Source organism: Diabrotica virgifera, chromosome 9 (genome assembly GCF_917563875.1).
Source record: "Diabrotica virgifera virgifera chromosome 9, PGI_DIABVI_V3a".
Lineage (NCBI taxonomy): Eukaryota > Metazoa > Arthropoda > Insecta > Coleoptera > Chrysomelidae > Diabrotica > Diabrotica virgifera.
In genome coordinates this window covers 17,300,918-17,328,053 of record NC_065451.1, presented here as the reverse complement: position 1 = coordinate 17,328,053, position 27,136 = coordinate 17,300,918, and the positions used below count along the sequence as shown (strand labels likewise).

Sequence of the window (27,136 nt, the reverse complement as noted above, 5' to 3'; positions counted from 1 at the left end):
ACATAATGTTCAGAAAAAAGGCACACCATTTTGAGCCTCGGGTTTGGGGGGGAGGGGGGAGAAATCGTTAAATTCGTAGTTTTTTAGGTTTTTCGTCAATATTTCTAAAACTGTGCGGTTTAGCATGAACAACCTTCTATACAAAAATGTTCTACATTAAATGTGAAATAAAAAAGGTAAAATGCATAATCCTTCTAAAATGAACGGTTCCAAAGTTACAGAGGTAGTATTGTATAATTGGTCCAAAAGAAGGCCTAACCCAGATATCAAAAATAAAAGTTCTCCTCCAACACCAAATTGTTCTATATGGTCCACATATGGTTCAGTAAAAAGTTACACCATTTTGAGCGTCCGGTTTGGGGGGGAGATGGGGGAGACGTCGGTAAGTTAGTAGTTTTTTTAAGTTTTTCGTCAATATTTCTAAAACCATGCTTTATATAATATTCTAATACAAAAATGTTCTACATAAAATTTAAAACAAAAAACGTCCTATACATAATTGTTATAAAATCAACGGTTCCAGAGTTACGGAGGGTGAAAAGTGGAGGTTTTCGATACTTTTTATATTTTTTGGGCAATTGATGATGATTTTGGGTGGTGAGGTTGACGTTTCTTTAAAGGTTTATCACTAACATACCATCGGCCACTGAAATAGCAAATTTGATTTATAAAACCCAATCCTGTTAAAGAAAATTAGAAGGAAATTGCCCAAAAAATATAAAAAGTATCGAAAACCTCCAATTTTCACCCTCCGTAACTCTGGAACTGTTGATTTTATAACAATTATTTATCAAACCTTTTTTGTTTTAAATTTTATGGAGAACATTTTTGTATAGAAAATTGTTTACGCTAAAGCATAGTTTTAGAAATATTGACGAAAAACATAAAAAAACTACTAATTTACCGACTTCTCCCCCATCTCCCCCCCAAACTGGACGCTCAAAATGGTGTAACTTTTTACTGAACAATATGTGGACCAAATAGAACAATTGGTGTTGGAGGAAAACTTTTACTTTGGATGTTTAGGTTAGGCCTTTTTTTGGACCAATTATACTATACTACCTCCGTAACTTTGAAACCGTTCATTTTAAAAGGATTATGCATAGGACCTTTTTTATTTAAAATTTAATGTAGAACATTCTTGTATAGAGAGTTGTTTATGCTAAATCGTATAGTTTTAGAAATATTTACGAAAAACGTAAAAAACTACGAATTTACCGATTTCTCCCCCCTCTCCTCCCCAAACCCGACGCTCAAAATGGTGTGACTTTTTTCTGAACATTATGTGGACCATATAGAACCCACAAACCATACATACTCATAGACGTTTCACGTAAATTGTCAAGGTCAAGACAGCAAATTAGTTACCATTCCAATCGAGAGATGTCGCTGGCAGTCAATTCTCTTGTCATATTTAACAACTGACAGTTGACAATTAAATTAATTTGTTATTTACTTTTTATTTTACAGTTTGTGGCTTAATTATTTTATTATAGTGGTGTTACGTTTTTAATTAGATTTAATCACAATTTTAATCAATTGTATTAACCTCCTCTCCGTTTTTATGAGTAGAATTTTTAGTTTACATTGATCATCCCGTTGATCCCAGGTTGTGTTTCTCCACATTTAAAAAAATAATATAATAGATCCTGAAACAGTTTATTCCAATAGACAAGTGTGTCATCAACATTTCGGGCCTATATATATTTTTGAAAGTTTGTAAAAGATTATCAGGTAATATTTATCTAAACAATTATCCTACAAGATTCTTTCAAAAATTTTCATTCAACTCAATATTACACATCAGTGCTTTCACGTGACACATGGCAGTAGTGTTTAGCATTTTGAAAATAAATTGGAATATTTGAAGTTTTCAGTAAAATATTGAATAAAACATTGAATTGTCTTTATGTTGTTTTAATTTCCTGCGAAATTTCATCCAAAATCCCGCAAAATTTATAATTTGAAATTCCCAGGTAACCAAAATTTAATTTGTTAATTTAGTTCCCATTCCAATCAAGAGATGGCGTTAATTCGATCCGAAAGATTAACATGGTCGTGAAACGTCTATGAGTATGTATGGTTTGTGATAGAACCATTTGGTGTTGGAGGATAACTTTCACTTTGGATGTCTGGGTTTGGGTCTAGTTATACCATACTATTGATTAATTCATTGAATAAAAAATTGGCCAATCAATCTAAATAAATAGTTAAAGTAGAGCATAACAGTATGTATTTATGTATGTACCTTATAGACTCGCAAACTATACATTTCACCATATGATGACCTAAGCTAATTTGTCGTTGTCGCGGCGGAAGGCGGCGGCGTGCGGCTGCGCGAAACTGGAGATTTGTTGAGGTTCGACGAAATTAACGAATTAAAATTAAGTAGATTGTGAGATATTAGACGATTTTAGACCCTCTACTTTTTGACGTACGTTAAACGTAAAACGTTATACTTGCCATGCGCACTGAGTGATAAATAAGGGATAACGTGTTTGCTTAAAATAGTTTTTGAAACCCTTCAGAAAATACGCAACGCACACAGGTTAATGTTAATTGACATTTGGCAAACGTAACCTACAAAACGGCAGTTGTGTGCTATAACTTATTTTATTGAATTATTTGCCATAATGTATTAAGACGTTCACCAAAGACAATTTACTACTTTAGGAACACAAAACATCCATCCTAAATTTAACAAGACAATTCAATCAAGTGTCAGATTTCTCAAGAAATTGTGTAATTTAGAATTATTCTACCAGGGTTGCCAAGCAGATTATATTCAATTATATAATATGTTTATTACCTGATAGTTTTTAAGAAAAACAAATTTTGATCACAATTTTATACATCGTTACTATATTTTTTATTCTAGTTGTCTTTGGTTCAGCTCATATGACCTATTTTTTCGTTTTTTATGATTTAGACATTTAGCAATCTCACAAATACGTAATCCCTTAATAACGTGAACCTTATTTCTACCTAAATAAGGGGATACCTTATCCGCTAATAAAGTAATACGTTATTTTTCAGTTAATGCGCATGAGCAGAATAGCGTATAACGTTTAACGTTGCTGAAATAAGGGGCTTAAAAACTCTCTATTGTAAGATTTGTGAAAAGTTGAAAGTGGCTATAGCTGGGATATACCTAGAGGCAAGAAGATACAAAGACAAAAACGAAAATATTACAATAGATGCTGACAGGCAGACGAAAAAAAAAAGATGGTTGTTTGACGTAGAAGACGACTTGAAAACTATGAATGTAAGACGATGGATAAGATGGATATAAGGAAGGTCTAAATGGAAGGGCACAGAACGACAGACAAATAACTATCAAAGGTTATGATGTAAAAAGAAGAAGAATTATTAAAAATACATACAATACTTAATTTTCTCCCTTTTATCACCTATCTCTATTTCATAATATCCATATTAGTAATTTAATAATTTTTAACCGTGTTCGATAATTGACTAATTATGACTATTAGACCATTTATCCCCACCAGGCGTCTACCGGTCTCATTTCTTACTCAGTAAACAGGAATTTTTTGTGTATGTATGTATCTAGCGTAGTAGTGACGTTTCTAATTAAAGTTTTTTGGGAGTTTGCTGAATAAACTTTGAGTGTCCATGTTTCGGGCAAGAAAAATTAATCGTGCATTGAAAAACCGCCAGCGTTTTATATTTACGCACGGCAAAAATATTGCTTATCAGAATGAATTAAATTGGTACTTTTATATTGGGTAATATGTAATACTTTTTAAGTATTTTTTAATGTTCTATTAAATTTTTATTTATTGAACTTTGACACATTATTGATTTATTTCTAAGGCAGTACGAAGTTCGCCGGGTCAGCTAGTAATACATAAATAAAGAAGACCAAATAAGTCAATGAATAATTTTAACTAGGGTGGTGATTAGGTGGTTGCTTTCGATCACTTTTTCGCTGAAAAAAAAATAGGAACTGACATTCTTTTCATAAATTTTTTCATAAATAAACAGTCACTTAATTATTGAGCTAGGGACTTTTTTATTTCTGGACATAGATATTTTAAAATAGTTTAAATTAGTTTGAAAATTTATCCTTGAAAAATGCATAGTTTTCCCGTCTTTTGACTTTGAAACCACAATATTTAGCATTTGACAAAGAAGAGCTAACATATAATAAAGTATAGCTCGATTACTATTGGTCCTAAAGAAAACTAAACAAACGGTTTTGTTTATTCTTTCAAAAGGTACATTTTTGTTAAGTAAAGTTGTTTTAATAAAACGAAAACTTTTGGAGATTTTACCAGAAAACTTATGGAGTTTTTCGATATAAAATTCGCTATAAAATTCGATATAAATTTCGATTCACTTTCGAAAGCGAATAAATCCAAAACTATTAATTTTATCAAAAAAATGTATAGAACGTTTTTGGCTTAGAATGAATGTTTTTACCAACTTTTGCAGTCAAAACATAATAAAAAATTTCCACCCCCCAAGATGGGGCGGCAACCACCCCATGGTAAAAGCGCCTTTCGGCATCATATAGATTTTGATCCTTGGACTATCCACTATTTATTCTCAAATTTTCAAGCAAATCGATCCATTCTGTAAAAATTGCGAGGTTTTGTCCTATTTTAAGCTTCATTACTTGGACTATACTAAAAAATTCCCCAAATAATATTGCTTATATGCTTTGCAGAACAGATAGCTTTGTATCTATTTAAGAAAAACGAAAGAAGTTATTTAAATAAGTAATATTTACATTATTAAATATGTATTATGTATATAGATTAAGGTTTTTTCATAATTAAAAAGTCGACAAAATATTTGCAAATTCTCAAAAAAAAATTGGAAAAAGATATTTTGTACGAAATTATTGATCTGTTTGGTTAAAATATTTACACAAATCAAATCCTTGTTTGTTTTGCGTTATTTAATTTGCTTTTTAAATTAACTATGATTTCGGAGTGGTAAAGTGTATGTAGTATGTATATGTATATTTATCTTTTCATCTATTTGTTTTATAATTTAAACATGTGAATGATTTCACACCGAAATAAACAACCCAGTGGCTTACTGACTATACCACAGGTCACTAAGTATTGTTTATATTTATAATAATGCAAAAACCATATCAAACGTCGTTGTTATGTCTCCTCAAACCTCCCATTGTTATGTCTCCTTTCATTTCAATATATTGCGTTTTTGTCTGATTTATTTTTAATCCGTATCTTTTCACTTCTTTAAATCCCCTTCTTTTAAACCTCTGTTCACTATAAACTGCCTTGAAAAGCTTTCTTCCATTGTTACTCTGTTTCCCATTTTATGGACTGCTTCTAATAGTGCTATATACACAAGGCGAAAACGGCCGGTTCGTTTTTAAAAAAATATTTCCATAAGATTTTTTTGCATAATCACATTCGTGAGACACCCCAGAATAAGGTTCAAGAAGTCGCCCACGCGAAAAGTGGTCCAAATTTTGTTAAACAATTTTATTTTAAACAAATTGCAAAAATCAATATTTTCGGTCCGGACAAATTTTTTATAAGTTTTCTGAGGTCTCTTGTAATTTTTCTCTAAACTTGACCGTTTTCGAGTTATAAGCAATTTAAAATTTGAAAAACGCGAAAATGGCCATTTTTAAGATTTAATAACTCGGTTAAAAACTATTATTATAAAGTCAGAAAGTGACTAAATCAAAGTTTAGCGCCCCCCCCTAAAAGCTGTTATTATTAATTATTAACAATGAGCGGTAAGAGTGTATTGACGCGGCTGTAAATGTGAGTGCGAGTAAGATGCAGCATTGGACTGCCGGAATGGTATCTCTGTCGCACTCACCATTGACGGCAGCCTAATACGTGCATGGCGCTCATTATTATTACTTAAAAATAACAGCTTAGTAATCAAAGAATGACAAAAATTTCTTCAGGATCTTGTAGGGGGGCTTTAAACTTTGATTTAGTCACTTTCTGACTTAATAATAATTTCTTTTAACCGAGTTATTAAGCCTTGAAAATCACCATTTTTCGTTTTTTTTTTTCAATTTTAAATTGCTTATAACTCGAAAACTATCAACTTCAGAGAAAAATTATAAGAGAACTTTTTTGTCCTGAATGGTCCAAAAAATCTAAAAAAAAAATTGTCCGGGTCGAAAATATTGACTTTTGTAATTTGATTAAAAAAATTGTTTAAAAAAATTTAGACCACTTTTCGAGTGGGCGACTTCTTGAACCTGATTCTGGGGTGTCTCACGAATGTGATTATGCAAAAAACCCTTGAAGTTTTCGCCTTGTCTAATAGTTCCTCCTTCTACCAAATTTTTAATGTTAAGCGGAAGATTCTTTCTTGCAGTATTTCGCCACCTTCCTTAAACATCTCAGCTCTCTTGTTATTTTACGGCTCTTATTATTTCTTTAACTTTACTCAGAGTTGGTTCCTTGTACGGCCATTCATCATTTTCTTGTCAATTCTCATTTTCCGCTAGTTCCTCTTGGTCTCTATTTAACATATCTTAACATATCTATTAAGTATTCCGCCAATCTGCTTAATTTTTCTGTAATTTCTTCTACAAGTAATTCGTCTTTGATTCTGCAATACATTGTATTATGGTTTTTAGTTTCTCTGGACTTCTTAACTTCCTGGTAGACATTTTTACCTCTTTTTTATGTAGGATTCTTCTACGTTTTTCAATTGATTTTCTAGCTATTTCTTCTTTAGCTCTTTTTTTACAAATTTTTTTTAATTTCTTCTAGCCACATATTATTCGATCGCATTTTGGGTATTTCCTCCGTTCCTTTGTACTTTAGATTTTACTTAAGATCACGTCGAATATTGGACCCTTTTGTCAGGGGGCCTTGACGACACAAGTCAAACTTTCTCTACACATTGTTTGCAGGGCGCGTTTAGGTCAATTGACGCCCTAGGCAATTCTCTAGTAGCCGCCCTTTAAACATGTACCATTTTTGCAAAAACAAATTGCAGACATTTTTATTTAAATAAGAATACACTAAAAATGGATTTAAACTACGATGTTTATATACCTATAATAGAAAAAATTGTTATTCTTCATTGAAAAACTTCTTTTCAAAAAAAGACTTTTCAAAAAAAAAATTTGTTCTTGACAAAATCGACAAATTGTTAACACGTTGTTGCGTCATACTTAATGGGAAAATATTTTTAATTCTTGACATTTTTAAAAATGAGCTTTCAGCGGACACGTTATTGGCACAAATAAATGTGCAAAGTAATATCAAAATTAGGGAAAATATCTTTCAATCCACTTAGTGCAGTCACTGAAGGTTTTCACCTCCGATTTCGTTGAACCTCCATCGATTTTCATGAAAATTGCTGAGTAGTAAGAGGATACCTCAAGGAACAAAGGTGACATGATGCCAACTTGCGCTTTTACCGTGGTGGTGAAAACTACCACTTTAAGTGGGGGTGAAAAAAATAATACCATAAATCGATAGAGAGACAAATTGTAAGCCAAATTTGTTATATAAAGTTATTAATATAAATCAATACTTTTGAGTTATTAAAGATCAAAGATTTTATTTTTTCGTAAAAAATGCATGTTTTAAAGCTGTTTTTCGCGTATAACTCGAAAACTGTAAGCTTTTACAAAAAAGTTATTACCAAAATTGAAGATAATAAAAAGCATAATACACTCCTCACTTAAAGAACTAAACTAATGTTAATTCAAAGTGAGTTATGGGTAATTGAATGTATATTTTTTTCGACGAGTACTCAAATCTAAGTAGTCAAGCTTAAATAACGGGAAAACGATGCATTTTATAAAATATACCTGCTAAGAACTTGTCAAAGTACTTCGGAGTACCTATCAAATGAGCTCCAGTAGAAGTTAATAGCATCACAATTAAGCAAGTTATGATGAAAATAAGAGAACCCTTGAGAACTTTTTATGAAAAAGTGAAAAATAAAACATACGCCATTTCCACAAAAATCAAAATTTATAGTAATCCTTAGAAGAATTTCTTTATATTAGCATAAGTAATGACTTCAACAATTTTAACCGGTTTAGAATGCATATTTTTAAAAAAAGATGTAATTTAAAAAAATTAGAATTTTTAAAATTATCGTAATTCTCATTTTCTTTTTATAATACTTAACTCCAAAAATACTCAATATACCTAAAAGTGATATATGTATAACCAAATTTTAGTTTTGGGTAACCAAAATATTTTACCTTTTTACTATTTCTGTAGGGTAAAAAATAACCGAGATAGAAACGTTTAAAGCTGAAATTTTGCTGCGAGAACCATGTAACCGGGGCCATTTAACCTTTTATTTTTAAAAAAGTAAGGTGTTTAAAAGATTAAATTCAACGTGGTTTAATAGCTATTAAAATTAGCTTTCAAATGGTTTTTAGTCAAACCTGATATCGTAAAAATTAACGGAGTTATTAAAAAAAAAACAATAACTTTTTTGGAAAAAATTTTAAAAGATAAATTTTGAAAAATATTTGGTGCATAAATTTTAATGCTATCAACTTGTTCGGGGGCTCATTTGGTAGTAGTCTAAGAGCTGGGAGCGGATTTTGTGCGTGATAAGTAATATGGAAAAACTATACGGGGATATGTTGAATTAGTTGTGTACATGACTTTCACCAACGGCCGGAAACCAGAGTTGGGGCCGAGGGTAGTTATAAGGGGTCAAAGTCGCGGAATTTATTATTTTTTTTATGACGCTCATGATCGAGATAGTGCACCAAAATTTGGGAATAAGTAGGTCATGACGTACCTAAGTAAAATATCTAGGGGCTCAACGCTGCGTGGCCGACCAAGGGGTGGGGGTAGGGGTGAATATAAAAAATATAAGGAGTTTTTTTCGACGTTCGTGATTGAGATAGTGCACCAAAATTTGGGTATAAGTAGACCATGACATAAGTAATTAAAATCCCCAGAGCCGGAAACCAGAGTGGGGAAGGAAGGTAGTTATAAGGGGTCAAATTTCCGTTTTTTATTATTTTTTTTTTGTGACGCTCATGATCGAGATAGCGCGCCAAAATTTGGGAATAAGTAGGTCATGACGTAGCTAAGTAAAATCTCCAGGAGCGGAACGCTGCGTGGTCGACAAAGGGGTGGGGCAGGGGTGAATATAAAAAAATGTAAGGGGTTTTTTGCGACGTTCGTGATTGAGATAGTGCTCCAAAATTTGCGAATAAGTAGACCATGACATAACTAAGTTATATCCCCAGAGGCGGAAACCAGAGTGGTGGACGAAGGTAGTTATAAGGGGTAAAATTCGCGGTTTTTTTTATTTTTTTTTTGTGGCGCTCATGATGGAGATAGTGCACCAAAATTTGGGACTAAGTAGGTTATGACGTAAATAAGTAAAATCTTCAAGGGCGGAACGCTGCTTGGGGTACAAAGGGGTGGTAGGCAGGGGTGAGTATAAAAATATATGGGGTTTTTTTGACGTCCTTGATCGAGATAGTGCACCAAAATTTGGGAATAAGTAGATCATGACATTACTAAGTAAAATCTCCAGGGGGGGAACGCTGCGTGGGGGACAAATGTTGTGCCGGGTCACAAAAGAAATAATACACACTGCGAATTTGACCCCTTAAAACTACCCTCATCCCTAACTCTGGTTTCCGGCTCTGGGGATTTTACTTAGCTAAAAGTCATGGTCTACTTATTCCCAAATTTTGGTGCACTATCTCAATCTAGCACGTCGCAGAAAACCCCTTATATTTTTTATATTCACACCTACCCCCAACCCTTTATCGGGCACGCAGCGTTCCACCCCTGGAGATTGTACTTAGTTACCTCATGACCTACTTATTCCCAAATTTTGGTGCACTATCTCGATCATGAGCGTCACAAAAAAAATAATAAAAACGGCGATTTTGACCCCTTATAACTACCCTCATGCCCAACTCTGGTTTCCGGCTCTGAGGATTTTACTTAGTTATGTCATTCTACTTATTCCCAAATTTTGGTGCACTTTCTCATTCACGAACGTCGCAAAAAAACCCCTTATATTTTTTGTATTCACCTCTGTCCCCCCCCTTTGTCGGCCACGCAGCGTGCCCCCCCTGGAGATTTTACTTAGTTACGTCATGACTTACTTATTCCCAAATTTTGGTGCACTGTCTCGATCATGAGCGTCACAAAAAAAAAATAATAAAAACGTCGAATTTGACCCCTTATAACTACCCTCATCCCCAACTTTGGTTTCCTGCTCTGGGGATTTTACTTAGTAATGTCATGATCTACTTATTCCCAAATTTTGGTCCACTATCTCAAACACGAACGTCGCAAAAAACCCTTTATATTTTTTATATTCACCCCTACCCCCACCCCTTTTTCGGCCACGCAGCGTTCCGCCCCTAGAGATTTTACTTAGTTACGTCATGACCTACTTATTCCCAAATTTTGGTGCACTATCTCGATCATGAGCGTCATAAGAAAAATAATAAAATCCGCGACTTTGACCCCTTATAACTACCCTCGGCCCCAACTCTGGTTTCCGGTCGTTGGTGAAAGTCATGTACACAACTAATTCAACATATCCCCGTATAGTTTTTCCATATTACTTATCACGCACAAAATCCGCTTCTATCTCTCCGACTACATTCAGTTACCTATAACACACTTGTAGTTAACATTAAAACGTTTTTCCAGTACGGAGTTTATTTCGTTTTCTATTAGCTATAATTTTGTTAATAATAACTTTTTTGTAAAATCTCAATAGTTTTTGAGTTATTTATGAAAAATCGGTAAAAAACATGCATTTTTCTCACGAAAAATTAAAATCTTTGGTATTTAATAACTCAAAAAGTATTGATTTCTTTTAATAACTTTATGTAACACATTTTGCTTAGAATTTGTCCCTCTATCGAATTTCTAATAAAATTTCTAATTTTCAGGGGATATTTCTAATAAAATAGTTTTCAGTCCCGAGAAGGGGTGGCATCCACCCCCAGGGTAAAAGCGCAAGTTGACACCATGTCACCTTTGTTCCTTGAGATATCCTCTAACCACTCAACAATTTTCATGCAAATCAATGGAGGTTCAACGAAATCGGAGGTAATAGCTCTTATCCACCTTCAGTGACTGCATTAACTCTTCTTTAAATATTAAGATACGTTAATTGGTGATTTTATTGTGGTATCCAAATGACCCTTTAAGTGAATGTATTCATGTATGAATTTTGTACCTTGGTCATCTTTATTTTGTATCAGATCATCAGCTTCTGTAATAATTTCTTCATTGCTTAATTTTGGCAAATCTGTTAATAACACGAAAACGTTGGAAACGTTCAAATAAGTCGATTCCAGACGTCTATTTAGGTCTCTTATCAGAGTGTGTAATAGTAATAGTGTGTATAGTAATGTTGCTTTAACAACAAATACGGATGATATTGAAAGAGACTGGATCAACTTAAGGGACGCTATATGCAACGGTGCGAAAGAAGTAATTGGTGACTACGAGCGGAAGAAGAAGAACGAATGGATGACAGATGAAATATTACACCTCATGGACAGAAGGAGGGAAAATAAGAATAATCCCGAACAATATAAAGAACTGGATAGAACTGTCAGCAGAAAGATAAAAGAATCCAAAGAGAAATGGTTACAAGAAAAATGTCAAGAGATAGAAGAGCTAGAACGAAGACACGATAGTTTTAACATGCATAAAAAAATTAAGGAGTTTTCTTATACTTACAAGAAAAAACAGTTTGGTAAGTTAATAGACGAGAACAACAAACTTATTGTAGATAAAGAAGAACAGTTACAGACTTGGGCAATTTACATAAAAGATTTGTTTACGGATTATCGTCATATTTCTACGAACTCTCTTGATCTGAATGGACCAAAAATATTGAAAAGTGAGGTGATAAAAGCTATAGAACAAACGAAAGATGGGAAAGCAACAGGATGCGATGAAATACCAGTCGAATTTTTAAAAGTTTTTAACTAGAACAACATGAATGTAGTATTGAAACTGTTCAATAAGATATACGATACTGGTCAAATTCCATCGGACTTCCCAAGAAATCCAATTCTAAGACGTGTAGCGAATATCGCCTTATAAGTTTAATGAGTCATACCCTTAAAGTATTCTTGCGTATTATCCATTCCAGAATACGAGCAAAATTAGAACACAGCATAAGTAAAACACAGTTCGGTTTTAGATGCGGTTTTGGAACTCGAGAGCCCCTATTTGCAATACAAGTCTTGATTCAAAAATGCCTGGATCAACAGAAAGATGTTTACGCCTGTTTTATCGACTATGAGAAAGCATTTGATACTATCAAACATGACAAACTCATAGAACTATTACATCTTTCAGGACTTGACACTAAGGACATCCAGATTATAAAAAATCTATATTGGAATCAAACAGCCCACATAAAGAATGGACATATGGTGAGTGAAAACATAACCATTTCTAGAGGGGTTAGACAGGGCTGTATTCTTTCGCCACTGCTTTTCAACGTGTACTCGGAACAAATATTTCTAGAGGCACTAGAAGAGTACAATGAGGGCATCAAGATTAATGGCGTACCAATAAGTAATTTTCGATATGCAGATGATACTGTTATACTAGCCGATAACATCGAAGATTTACAGATGATGCTAAATAGAGTAAATACAACTGGCAACCAATTTGGACTGAAGATCAATAGAAAGAAAACTAAATTTATGGTGATCAGTAAAAAGAACATTCAACATATCGACCTGAATATTGAAGCCGAACGTATTGAAAGAGTACACCGATTTAAATATCTGGGATATATAGTAAATGATAAGTGGGACCCAGACGTAGAGATTAGGATCCGAATTGAAATAGCAAGATCCAAATTCATAAAAATGAGAAAGCTCTTAAGCAACCGCAACCTAAGCGTTAACCTCCGATGGCGCGCCACAAAATGCTATGTACTCTCTACGCTACTTTACGGAGTAGAAGGGTGGACGTTAACAGCAGCAACTATAAAGAAGTTAGCGGCTCTAGAAATGTGGCTGTATCGACGCATACTGAGAATTCCTTGGACAGACAGAGTGACCAACACAGAGGTATTGAGACGAATGGGTAAAGAGTTGGAATTGTTAACAACTGTTAAAAGGAGGAAAGCGTCATACCTGGGCCATGTGTTCCGTAATGATAAGTACAGTCTGCTACAGCTTATCGTCGAAGGCAAGATTGAAGGTAGAAGAGGTTTGGGCAGGAAGAAGAAATCCTGGCTGAGAAACTTGAGAGAATGGTTTCAAATACCAGAAGCTGCGAACATAATACATGCGGCACAAAACAGAGAAACCTATCGTTTGATGGTCGCCAACCTTCGGTAGAAGACGGCACATAAAGAAGAAGATCAGAGTGTCGATTATAACATAGAATGTGTGGATTTTCATCTCATCACTAGCTGAAAAGTTTAGTTCATCATCGGCCCCCTCGTCAAATTAAATTTCTCTTTCTTATTTCTTTATATGTTTTATTTGGGCACAATTTTTTGACTTCTTTGCGGTAAAGTAATTTGAAAGAGATACTCTTTAATGACAGGAACCTAGATTCATAATTTTTATATACAAATATTTCTTGTATAGTATTTTTGCCGCCCTCTCATAATGTGTCGCCCTAGGCAACTACCTATATTGCCTACTGGATAAAGCAGCCCTGATTTTTGGCGAAAAATGAATTTAGATCGTGAAGATATTCCTTTATACATACAAAAAAAATTATTTGTAGAGCGGAATAGTATTATTTTGTCTCTATATGGTCAAAATTAGGCAGAAATATTAGGGTACAACGGGATATTTTCGGTACTACTTCTGAGAGATTATCTTCTATATTTGCAAGCAAAAAGCCACCGAAAACTTAAGTTAAGACAACGGTTTTACCTAACTAATATTTGTTTCGAACAGAAGATTCCAAATACAATCATAAACTGAATGTTTTAGGTAATAGACCTGGATCCCGCGTACCAAAAAAAAGTTGATTAATAGCAAGCTGAAAATTTGTTAATAGATTAACGGTGCCTAGTTGAACAAACTTTGATGTATGGGTATACTGGAACAGGGGAAGTTTTAATTGTGGAACAGGTTAAAAATTTGGAACGCCAGACTACGAAAACGTTCCATGTATTTTGTCTAGTGATGAGCAAAACAAGAACAAGACCAAGACCAGGCTAGTCTTGGTCTTGGTCTTGTTCTTGCAAGCTTGGTCTTGGTCTTGGTCTTGCAGCTAAAAGGCAGTCTTGGTCTTGGTCTTGGTCTTGCACTAGCCGGTCTTGTTCTTGGTCTTGGTCTTGCTGCAAGAGTCTTGCTGGTCTTGCTTTTTTGGTAGTATGTAATAATTTGAACCAAACAATTTCGAATAAAATGTACATTGAAATAAATAAAGATGTGAAGAATGAAACTATATTTTTTGCTTTAAAATTTTAACGGAATGTAGATAGTTTCAAACGGATACCAAATTTAACATTATACATTCACCTAATGACCTAATTATTTCTCTCTATATAAAGAGATTAGAGTATATTTTTATAATGGTAATGTTTATCAGTAGGAAAAACCTGCATTTACAACCCTTGTTGCAATTGCCGGCCTTCGGTTATGTCACGTTGTGTTTTGCATGTTGTCGATACCTGCCGCCTGCCTTCAGACCACGTCTTGAGTCTGGATTATTGTTTATTGCCCCTGTATTTTAATAAAATGTTAAAGATAAAGAGCTTCTTAAAGGTGCCACAAATGGTCGGGGACCTTCAATTCACGGATTTTACGAAAAGGGATAAACGGTTTATAGTTGTTAGCAGATAATGATCTGCTCCTTTCACTCGAACACTGTAGTATTTATCCTACTAGGGTCAAATTTAAGAACATAAATTAAATTTTTTTAAGAGAACACAAAAATCAAATATTTTTTACTCTATTTAATCATTATTTAATATAATTAACTTTTTTTATAAAATAACTAAAACATACTTTTTAGTAAATACGTACATATTTGCCATACCTATTTATAGACCTAATACTATAACATAATAACTAAACCTAATGGGGAGTTATAAACGCCTAATTCTGTAATTTGTTATCTTGCAGTTCTTTAATTTTATTTAAACTACATTGCTCTCGTAAAACACGACTTATTTGCACTTTTTATTTTCACATATTTTTGGATTGAATACCCATTATGACATTTAAAAAGTTGAAAATATTCGGATGTGGGTAGTAAAAACTAGAATTTAAAACACACTGAAATGATGCGCATGCATTTCAAGTGCGGCACATACTATTTGTACTACTGGCCCTTTCTGGGGAAAACCTAGATTCTTCCAAATAGTTTTCAACTAGGAAATCAGTAAAATTCTTTACACGTTTGTCATCCGGGATTTTCACAAATAATTCAACTTTCAACTTTCCTTGATTGTAAAAAATTAACCCAAAAAATAATTTTAAATTTTCCCAGTATCGGAATTTTTGTCATTATATTCAGAAACTGAACCTAAGCTTTGGATTTTGCGATACCAAGCTTGACACATTACAATCGACAACCAATTATTTTTTATTCAGGCCACAATGTTTTCACAGAATTGTGAATCCCTTTTCAAAATCTATTATGATATTTTTTGTATTCATTTTAAATTTAACGACCTACATTTTTCCTCGATTATGCGAAAAGAATTAAAATAAGTGTCAGTATTTTTATTAGACAAAAAAGGCGAAAACTACTGGTACATAAAAACCGTTTTTAATTGCATTTTTTTTTAAATGGATTACCCTATCTATAATTACATTTTTTTGTCTTATAAGTAATTTCAATTGTACTTGAACTGTCGCCGTTTGAAAACTTGCCTTCTGGACACTTTGAAGGTTGAGAAAATGCAAACCATTTGACTTAATCAAAACGACTTAAAAATATAACCAAAATATTATGTATTTTAAAAATTCGATATTGTTTAAGGTTTCTTACAATGTCAGTATATATATTATTGAACTAAAAAAATAAAGTTAAATAATAAAAACCAATTTTTCTCAAAAAAGTGCAAGAGTCTTGCAGGTTGGTCTTGGTCTTGCGTGGTCTTGCAAGGTTCGGTCTTGGTCTTGGTCTTGTTCTTGCAAGCTTGGTCTTGGTCTTGGTCTTGCAACCAAAAGGCGGTCTTGGTCTTGGTCTTGCTGCAAGACCAAGACCAAGACCGCAAGACCAAGACCAGTCTCGCTCATCACTAATTTTGTCGGACAGAACTTCCAATTGATTTGTTACCCTTTCATTAAACTCGCATGGAAAAATCAGACTGCTATTACTAACCAACATGATTTCTGTCATTTGACATGTTCTTCGTGTTCCACTCATTAAAATGACCAGTTGATGATAAACACCAGTCTGATTTTTTGCATGACAGTTTAATGAAATGGTAACAAATCAATTGGAAGTTCTGTCTGACAAAATACATGGAACATCTTCGTAGTCTGACGTTCCAAATTTTTAACCTGTTCCACAATTAAAACTTTCCCTGTTCCAGTGTTCCCATATATTAAAGTTTATCCTACTAGACACCCTTAAGCTATTAACAAATTTTCAGCTTGCTATTAAACAACTCTTTTTCGGTACGCGGGATCCAGGCCTATAAGGATTACTCTGGGAAGTAACCTATATAATAACGAGAATTTTGATAATATCTACATTTAGACAAGATATAACGTAACGAAATTTTGACACTTTACAAATTTTACGATATACGACAAATGCAACTAGAAGGTAGCTACTTTAATTTTCGTTTAATCTATAGAATATCTCTTAAATTTCCTTCCTGGCAAGATTAATGTACGCGTAAATAAGCTATGTTGGCACGTTTTTTATTCTGTCCCGATTCGAGTACAATTATTATCCAATGTCCAACGTGTTCGTAGTAATTTAAAAACAACGGAAGCGCAAACGTGACATAAATTCAAAAATCCCTGTTTAAGGATATAATTTCTCACCTGAAATCGTAAAATTCCCAATTATTCCCTCTTTTATCCCCTTGCGGCATTGAGTAACTAATGATGCCGTCGGTCCATTGGCAGCCGTAGAGCTCCACTCGCATACACACGGTCCTTTTATGATAGCTGTAGGGGTAGAACCTGATTTTACTGGCCCATATTGGTGGATCTAATTCACGTTTCGCCTCCAGATAAGGATTAACGTTTCCGGGGATGACCTGGAACAAAATAAAATGTATTTTATAAGGCGATTTTGCGGGAGCGCGAAGTGCAACTTGCGGGTTTCGGGTATTCGGGTGCGAGAAAGGGTTGAATGGAAATTCCTCAAAGATAATTTTAAATTTCGAACTTAGCCTAATATTTATCATTGTAACGTTATAAATGTCACATCTTTGCTATTGAATTTTTAAATAATTATTTTATTTTATTTTCTTTAATTCCTTAATAATAATCTTCTTGTTATTGTTTTAACTTGTTTTTCCGTTAAAAACTCGTTTGGACCCATCTATTTCCTATCTCTCTTTTCATCTAACATCTAAGTCATACGGAACATACTTCATGTTCTTGCTCTCTTTACGTCTAAATCATAATACGGAACATGTTTGTTCCATCTTTCTATACTTTAGACATTGACAGTGACAGTGACAGCCTTAATATTTCTCACAATGGAGGTGATAAAATTAATTTATTTAAAGAGATTAGCCGAAAGTACCTTCATTTACCCCCTCTGTGGCTCAGTGGTAAGAGCGCCTACCTTTGGATCGAAAGGTCCGAATGGTCGTGAGTTCGAATCTCACCAGGGTCAGGAGTTTTTCGTTTATTATAAATTAATAAATGAAAATAGTTTCTGTCCTTGTGAGATCGGTACGCACCGGAGGGACCGCAGACGTTCGGATACAATTAGCGTCTCTTTGCAAAGACAATGACGTCGACTTTGCAAAGTAACAAGAAACTTACTCAACACACACACTACACATGACACTAGGTACCTAACTGCAAAAATTCACCGTACCTACCATGCCAATGACCATTAGTTGTCGAGGCATTAGCTAAATAAAAAAATACCTTCATTTATTTCAACAGAATCATCTCTTGGGGTAAAAAATGTTTTATATTTGATTTTATTCATTATATTCCTACGATTACAGTTTTTTTATAACCATTTTACCTATATGTATAACCTACAACTCAAAAAGCACATGTTGTGTTATTTTAAATTTACAATATCCTCTTTACTTACATACAGCCGAACCCGCTTATTGGAATAGCCTTCGTGTCAAGCAAAAGTATTCCTATAACCATAATCTAATAACTGATCATTTGTGGCGAGTACAAAAATTTGGGGACCTCAAATTCCTATTCCTTAAACCGGGACATTCCTATAACCCGTATTCTAATAAGCGCGTTCAACTGTATATGCAAGTAGAAATCATAAATAATTTAACTAGTAATGATTATTATTATTTTTATTTTATTCCTTTGTCATTTGCTACTTTATACTATTATTTGGCAAGGAAGGGTTTCAATACTCCTTGATGTCACTAATATATGGCTTGTCTTCTAGTTTTTGGGATATAAATCAATGAACCTTTTCCCTTCGGGAACCTAAGCCCCCATCACCGGTGACGCCACTACAAGACTAACAAGAACATGATGCATCTCACCTAGACTGCAACGACCAACATCCATATGCCTGGGGGAATACAACATCTAGGACCCCAGAGCCAGTCGCAGAAACAACAGTGACAACCAGTGACAAGAGAAAAACAGTGTTGATCAATGGTGTATAGGTTAAAAAGTATAGGTGCTACTACGTTACCGCGAAATAAATGTATAAGGAAGGAGGTATCCTGCTTAATACGCCAGATGGCAAAATTAAGATGACTAAAAAACGCACATAGCCATTGGATAGGATGGGGATTCGTCGATTTCGTGCAACTGGCCAAACCGACCGGGTTTGGAAGGTTTTGGAATACGTTCAGAGCACCTATCCCGATCGTGAGTTATTCTACGTTCAACACAGGCAGAATCAAATAATAGATTTCTGTTCGGTCTTTTATCTGTCAGAAATGATATAAGAACATGTTTTGTTGAACACATTGGTGTACTCTAGACTCTAGACGATAAGAGTATATTTTCGTCACAGGTCGACGAGAGCTAAGGCTGTTATATTTGTTTCTTCAAATTGTATTCGGTTCATTCTTACAATTCTTCTTATCAAAATTTATTCTAGTGTAGCTGTAGTGATGTTGATTATAGTTACTTTCGAGTATTCGTTACAAATCGTTACTTTTGTATAAAGTAATCATTTACAGTATTCGTTACTTTGATTACTATGATTACTTTTGTTACTTTTGTATTTGAGTACCGGTAATCATATCGAGCATCGTATTTCTCATTAGGTACGTATTTTGTACAGGTATTTCGATGTAACAACGACCTTCACAGATCTAGATAAAAATATAGAGTTCTCGCATTCGATCTTTGTTAATGACATACATTACATGTTTTACGTATACCATTATACCTCCCTCTGTTTCATCTACTATCTTCTCCTCACCCTCACACCTTTAAAACGCTTCATACCGATAACGATATTCGATAACACTCGTAAAATACCGGTCCCGTCCGTTACTCGCTGGGATACGATTTATTAGAAAGTAATCAAGTGTACTGGTTGTAGATACAATAGGGCTTTTCATTCACAGTCATTTGTTTCGAGCTTCTGTCATGTGCCACATAATATTAATATATCTACGTCATACGTAATTGGTATATACCACTGATACAAACTAAATACGTATTTTTTTGTGTAATTATGTTTATTTACAATCTACATCATTAAAAGAGTATTAAGTTTTGTTCCATGTTTTTGGGCATGAAGAAGAGACTTCCAATGATGTCTCATCTTATTCTATTTATGTTAAAGTTTTAAAATTGGTCCTGAGGCCAGGTTCTATCTAGTCTCCTTGTGACAGGGCCATTATGGAATAATTCCCTTACTAACTCATTGTCATGGTGAATGGTACGCTCGTTTTGTGATTCCGAGGCTCGATGGATTTCTTCTCTGATGAAAGGTATATTTAAGTCTTCGTGAAGTGTTTGATTAGTTACATACCATGGTGCATCCACTATTGATCTTAGAACTTTAGACTGAAATCTTTGGATGATATTCAGTGATGTTGACTTTGCACAGCCCCAGAGCTGTAGTCCGTAGTACCAAATAGGTTTAAGTATTGCTTTGTACGGAAGAATTTTGTTTTGTATGTTGAGTTTTGATCTGCGTCCAAGGAGCCAATACATTTGCCGAAATAGTTGTCTTCTTTTAGTCTGTATATGTTTTTTCCAAGTAAGACGTTGATCAAGATGGAGGCCAAGGTATTTAGCGTCTGTTACTGTTGGTATTCGTACATTTTCCATTCTTACAGGTGGGCATGTGTTGTGGCGGTTTGTAAACGTTATTTGAGATGATTTTGTTTTATTTACTTTTGTTCGCCATTTTGTGTACCATTCACTGAGTATGTCCAGATGGTGTTGCAGGTCTTGTGAGGCTTGTATGTGATCTTCATTTACCGCTAGTATTGCTACGTCATCAGCAAAGGAAGCGATCTTAGTATTATGAGACTCTGGTATATCGGCTGTGTAGAGTGAAAAAAGCAGTGGCCCGAGAACACTACCTTGCGGAACTCCGGAGTTAATAGGACAGAGGCTGGATTGTTGGTCTTTGAATTTTACTGAGAAATATCTATTTGATAAGTAGGATTTGATTAGGAGGAAATAGTTACTAGATAGTGCTAATTTTACTTTGTAAAGCAGACCTCTGTGCCACACTTTGTCAAACGCTTGTGAGATATCTAGGAATACAGCGTTGCAGTATTTCTTTTCTTCGAGAGTTTTTGATATTTCATTTACTAATCGATGGACTTGTTGTGTAGTAGAGTGATTTTCCCGAAAACCAAACTGATGTTCTGGTAGTAATGTTAGGAATTCATGATCTGCGTATATTCTTTGTAGCAGCAATCTTTCAAAAACTTTGCTAACGATTGGGAGTAGGCTGAAGGATCATTATGATTTCTGCAAATTTCCATATTTTTGGAACGTATGATAAACTTAGCATGCGATTAAATATTACTGTTAGCATAATAATGGCTTTACGAGGAAGTTGTTTTAGTACTTGTGCCGAGATTAAGTTATAACCTGGAGCTTTTCGTGAGTTGAGTTTGGTTATTTCTTTCTTGACTTCTATAGGAGTAAAACTTTTGATTGGAAGGGACATTTGACATGCTGCTCTAATTAGATCTTCCACTTCTTCATCAGGGTCTGATGGCTCGATTTGAAATACACTCGTAAGATGTTCAGCAAAGACGTCCGCTTTTTCTTTGTTGGAACGAGCCCATTCACCATTTGGTTTATGGAGGGGAGGAATAGTTTTGTATGGTTTTTTGAGTTTCTTAGTCGCCTTCCATAACGTCTGATCATTTGCTGTAAGGTTTGTAATGTAATGTTCGAAGGTTTCGTTGTTTGCAGCTTTGATGGCTACTCCAAGTTGTCTACGTAGTCTATTGTACAGTGCGGTGGAATAAGTGTTGCCCCCCCCCTGTTAACTTGTTTATTTTAAGAATATAAGCAAAACGCTCGGAGAGGTCGATTTTTAAACTAACCATAGTATATTATAGCATCAACGTTTCGAACTTTACGCGATCCCTCTTCAGGTGACAGGCATAACTTTGATTTTTTTTAATGGTAAAGTGCAGCATGTGACACCTCATTTAAAAGCTCTTAAAATACTGATTTCAAAAATGTATAACACTTTAATACTTTTTGAGATCGTAGGCGCAAAATATCGGTCGAACTCTTTTTAAACGCAATAATTTTTTTCGAATTCTGAGAAAACTAATAAGTATTTTTGAAAAATTTAAACGCAGAATGAAAGATTAGATTATTACCGATGGCTGACAGTCCCTTAGAATAAACAAAAAGTTTCTTTTGAATGATATATTTGAAATTAAAAATCACACTAAATTTTCTCTTTTTTCATCACTGTGACTTATTAAAATAAACATTATAGGAGTTCTCAGGGATTTTGGACCATCGAGAATACTGTAATATTTCATTCTGCGTTTAAATTTTTTAAAAATATTTATTAGTTTTTTCAGGATTCGAGAAAAATGATTGCATTTAGAAAGAATTCGACCAAAATTTTGCGCCTACGCTCTCAAACAGGATTAAAGTATTATACATTTTTGAAATCAGTATTTTAAGAGCTTTTAAATGAGGTGTCACATGATGTACTTTCCCATTTAAAAAAATCAAACTTATGGCTGTCACCTGAAGAGGGATCGCGTAAAGTTCGAAACGTTGATACTATAATATACTATGGTTAGTTTAAAAATCGACCTGTCCGAGCGTTTTGCTTATATTCTTTAAATAAACAAGTTAACAGGGGAGGGGCAACACTTATTCCACCGCACTGTATATATTATGTTGATTTATGTTGTTTCTAGATCTTCGCCAGTTTCTTCTCTCACGACGTTTTTCAGCAATGAGTTGCCGAATGTGTAGGGGAACATTTGTTGTATGTGTCGGTCTGCGTTCAGTTGACGGAGATATATTAATATTATGTGACACATGAAAGAAGCTCGAAACAAATGACAATCGATGAAAAGCCCTAAAGTCGTTACTCGCTCTGATACGATTGGTACGAAGTAACGAAGTAATCGGAGTAATCAAAGTAACGATTTGACTCTCTGTATAGTAATCGTTACTTTCGGTATTCGTAAGTAACGAGTACTTTGTAACGAAAAGATACTTTTTCAACATCACTTACTAGTAAGCTGGTATTTTCTACTTTATTATAACAGTAAGGAATTCTGTAGTGGCACAAGTTTATAACATTGTTTCAACTTAAATCCATTCCTAATTTACACATATTCCACATCGCGAACAAAACAATTGTTTGCTCAGGGTACACGGTGAGATTTATTTCTCTCTGGTAGAAGTTCCAAAACGGGATTCGCCTATTGCCGCAGTTTATCTTCAATTGTCTACTTCCTGTGAGGCGCCTTGTCTGATTAACTATACTAAATATGCAGAACGTATTATAAAGTTTGATGGCGAACTATAAATTAATGTTTATTACCGGGTAATTGATATAAATGACGACGCAGAATCAGATTATGGAACAATAAGGTCTTTGTGCTACTTGTTAACTTTTAACACCTGTTGTATTTTGCTTAGTAAATTTGATACATATTTTTGTGATTAAATTTACGTATACGAGGACGGTTCTATAAGTACTATTAATAAAAAGGAAAAACCGTTGTTTTTAATAGAACTTGATTACCTATTATTGGATAGACATCGATACTATACAGAGATATTCAAAATTATGGTAATATAATTTTTTCGAGAATAGGCCACTTTGGAGAAAAATCCCGAGAAACGTAAATTTTTTTTAATTACGATTTTTTTGCATATAAAGGATGTCCCAGACTAATTTATCCAGGCTATATCTCTTAAACGAATAGAGATTTTCGAACAGGACAAAAACTGGTCTATTTAATTTGTAATACACTTTAATATTGCGTAGAAAAAAATTTCCCCTAAATATTCATCCCTTAGTTACATCCCCTAACTTTAATTTTGTTTAATAGCACCCTGTATATTTTTTATAGTTTTGGATGTGGTCTTCTATGGTTTATTTAACAGATTTTTTAAAAATAAAATGGGTTTGTAAATAATCAAGAAAATATCAGTTTATTTTTTATTTTTGTTATGTGTTCCGGACTAATTTTTCCAGGTTATATCTCTTAAACGAATAGAGATTTTCAAATGGGACAAAAACAGGTCTATTCCTTTTGTACACTTTAATATGGCGTAGAAAAAATCATCCACTAAATATTCATCCCTTAGTTACAACCCATAACGTTAATTTTTATTAACTGTACCATAATTAACAAAAATAAAAAATAAACTGTTATTTTGTTGATTATTTACAAACCGATTTTATTTTTAAAAAATCTGTTGTTTAGACAGATAGAAAAGCCATCTCTTTAAATTAATGATGACATTTTCAAGTAGAATGACATTCTAGTAATGTTTACATATCCATACCAGTGTGAATTTTACTACACGTAATTTGCCGTGTAAAGACAGAAAAAGTAGGGATACCAGTAAAATATTTGCGAATTATGTACCGATGGCCTTAAAGTAAAAAGTTCTATTCGCAGATTTGGCGGCTAATTGTTTATTAATTGTTTAAACAATAACAATTATTTTGTAAAAATAATTTTAAAAATATCGTTGAATTCATCATTTTACTTTGATCAAATATGTTTCTATTTTGTTTTTGGTTATGCTGAATCCGAATATGGCATTACAATTTGAAAATTCTTATACAGAAGCTCTTATACAGTATGTTTACGTAGCTAGGTACCACATGGAAAACTTTTTTATTATCAATTTTACGAAAAAAGTTATTCTTCATAAAATGCTCTACCTGGTCTAGAATCTAAGATACAACCATCAGATATCAAACCTTTTTAGTTTTATACAATGTATGTAAATAATATGAATTTTTCTTAAGAGTTAAGTGCCTTTATTATTCACAATATTTTAATTAGAAGAGTGTAATTGAACACTGAAACATATGTTTTAATTCCAAACAACTTTTCTTAATAACAATTTTCGATATTGTGAATTATAAAGGTACTTTACTCTTGAGTGAAATTCATATTTTTTGACATAACTCGTATAAAATTAATAAAATTTTATATTTGATGGTTGCATCTTAGATTATATACGATGCAGAGTATTTTATAAAGAATAACTTTTTTTCGTAAGACTGATAATAAAAAGGTTATCAATAGGTTGCAAGTTACGCAGACATGATTAACTATTTATATTGGAAATAAGTCACAATTAAATTGAAGAAATAATTTTATTAACGTTTCGACGCCCAAATCGGGTGCCGTTGTCAAAATACAAAATACACGACACCAGATTTGGGCGTCGAAACGTTAATAAAATTATTTTTTCAATTTAATTGTGGCTTATTTCCCATATAAATAGTTAATCATAAAAATGCCACAAGGCTTCAGAACAACATTACGCAGACATACTGTATAAGAACTAAAAAAAATTTTTGTTGAACATTTATTATTGTTGAAACTTATTATTAAATGTATTTTAGGTAAGTTTTGCTGAAAAAAGTTTTGATCACTTTGTATAAACATTTTTTTAGCTGGTAATTTTCGGTTTTTGTATTACATTTTTGTTATCCTTCTTAATTTTCTTAAAAAGAAATAGTTTATTTCATTTCTAAAGTAAAATAATTTAGTGCATTTTAAAGGCTACATCCTAATCTTAGAAAAACACATACAAAACTGAACAGATCTGTTCAAACTTGAGCAATACTGTCTTAAAAGGGTGCTAATTCTGTAAAACTATGAAATTTTCAAAAACTACATTTTTTGAGAAGTCGTATCATTTGAATTAAATTTTTGAGATTTTCTTTTAAATACAACGTCGTTTAGTAAGATGTTTGAAAGGTAAGTTGTGCAAAATTTAGAGTTTTATAAGAAAAATTGTATTAGTTACACATTTTTAAATCATTTTTAAACAATATTCATGTAAGTCTCATTTTCAGCCCACACCGTACTTATGCCCATACATTTTATTTCTTTTTATTATAACCAAACGATAGTTTAAGTATTCTTCTTTCATGTCCAATATGTAAAATTTAATTTGATCGATTAGTTAAAGAATTACATTAAAATAACTCAACCGTGCACTTCGCCGTACGCTAGTTTACAGTGCGCCAATGTTTGTGAGAAGGGTGACTTTACCGTTAAAAATAAAAAATTCTTGAAGCTACAGATTAAATTTTAGAAAAATCTTTATATAAGGTTTTTTTTTGTAAAATTTTCTGAATTTTGCAATCTAAAATTTATACTTTCGGAGTTATTTAAAAAAAATCTAATTTCGCAGTTCATTTGTTTAATAAAAAATAAAGCACCCACTTCTCGAGTAGAACTTTTTGATATGTTGTTTATTAAACATTTTTTAATGAAATTACAAAAAGTTCGATCTTGTTTGATTTTTTCCGAAGTGAAAATCTATATGCACTCCCCTAACACTTTGGAAATTTTTAAGAAAGTGGTAGATTCGCTCAAACGAAGCAATTAAAACCACTTTTAAGACTTTTGTAATCATTTTTGAGAAAAAACGAAATACTGTGGACTATAATGAAAATGTAAATTTTCATTTAACACGATTAAAATCAAAAATTTGGAAAGCAACTTGTTACTGTATCGAGGCATTATTTATGAACGCGAGTTATTTGATGTTAGTTCTGTACCAAATTAACCAAATTAATAATTAACAATATACCTAATTTTTATGCATATATAATCTAAATGGATAACTGAATAAATTATAATTATGAGTGGATTTCCAGGTCAGAGTTAATGTTGATAACAATTACTATGCAAATATTTCAAGCGTTCCCATTCGCCAAAATGAAATTTGCAGATAAATTATTGTATTTTGTTTGAATATCATTTATAATACACAAGAGGTCGATTATGATAAATTTGATTAAATTGTGACGGAAATACAACAACTGCAGATCTGCCGGTTCCTAGATTACTGGTTGCTAGCTATAAATCGTTGTGAAAATTAAATATGTCTTTATGTTATTGTTTTTAATCATTATATATATCGACAATGTAGTAAAACATATACAGAGAGAGTCTGTAAAGTGGAATAAATTCAATATCTCAAATACTAATTGTTTTTTTGGAAAATGCTCAGACCCGTCGATTAGTATTTCAAATTGTCCTTTTTGACATTCAATAATAATGTATACAGGGTGTCCCAATTTAGAGATATGACGTCATCGTCGATTTTCTTAAATGGCAACACTGTCATTTTGATAGCTAATTTGATAGGGTTTATAAAGTTATACATAACTGCAAAATATCAAATTTTTATTCTCTACCATTTACAAGATAATAGAAAATAACAAAGTTATATCTGTAATTTGGAATATATTCAATAATTAAAATACTAACTGTTTTTTTGAAAAATTCTCAGACCCGTCGATTAGTATATCAAATTGTCCTTTTTGACATATAATAATAATGTATACAGGGTGTCCCAATTTAGAGATATGACGTCATCGTTGATTTTCTTAAA

At 33.1% G+C, this 27,136-nt stretch overlaps 1 protein-coding gene across 1 annotated transcript in view; it reads right to left on the bottom strand.

Annotated features, from left to right (window-relative positions):
• Positions 1 to 27,136, bottom strand: part of LOC114332819 (epithelial discoidin domain-containing receptor 1-like) — a 442,381-nt gene that overhangs the window by 54,136 nt on the left and 361,109 nt on the right. Inside the window, exon 4 of the mRNA XM_050662058.1 lies at positions 16,940 to 17,157. Within this exon, the coding sequence (XP_050518015.1) occupies positions 16,940 to 17,157 (218 nt within the window). The remainder of the gene's footprint in view (positions 1 to 16,939; positions 17,158 to 27,136) is intronic.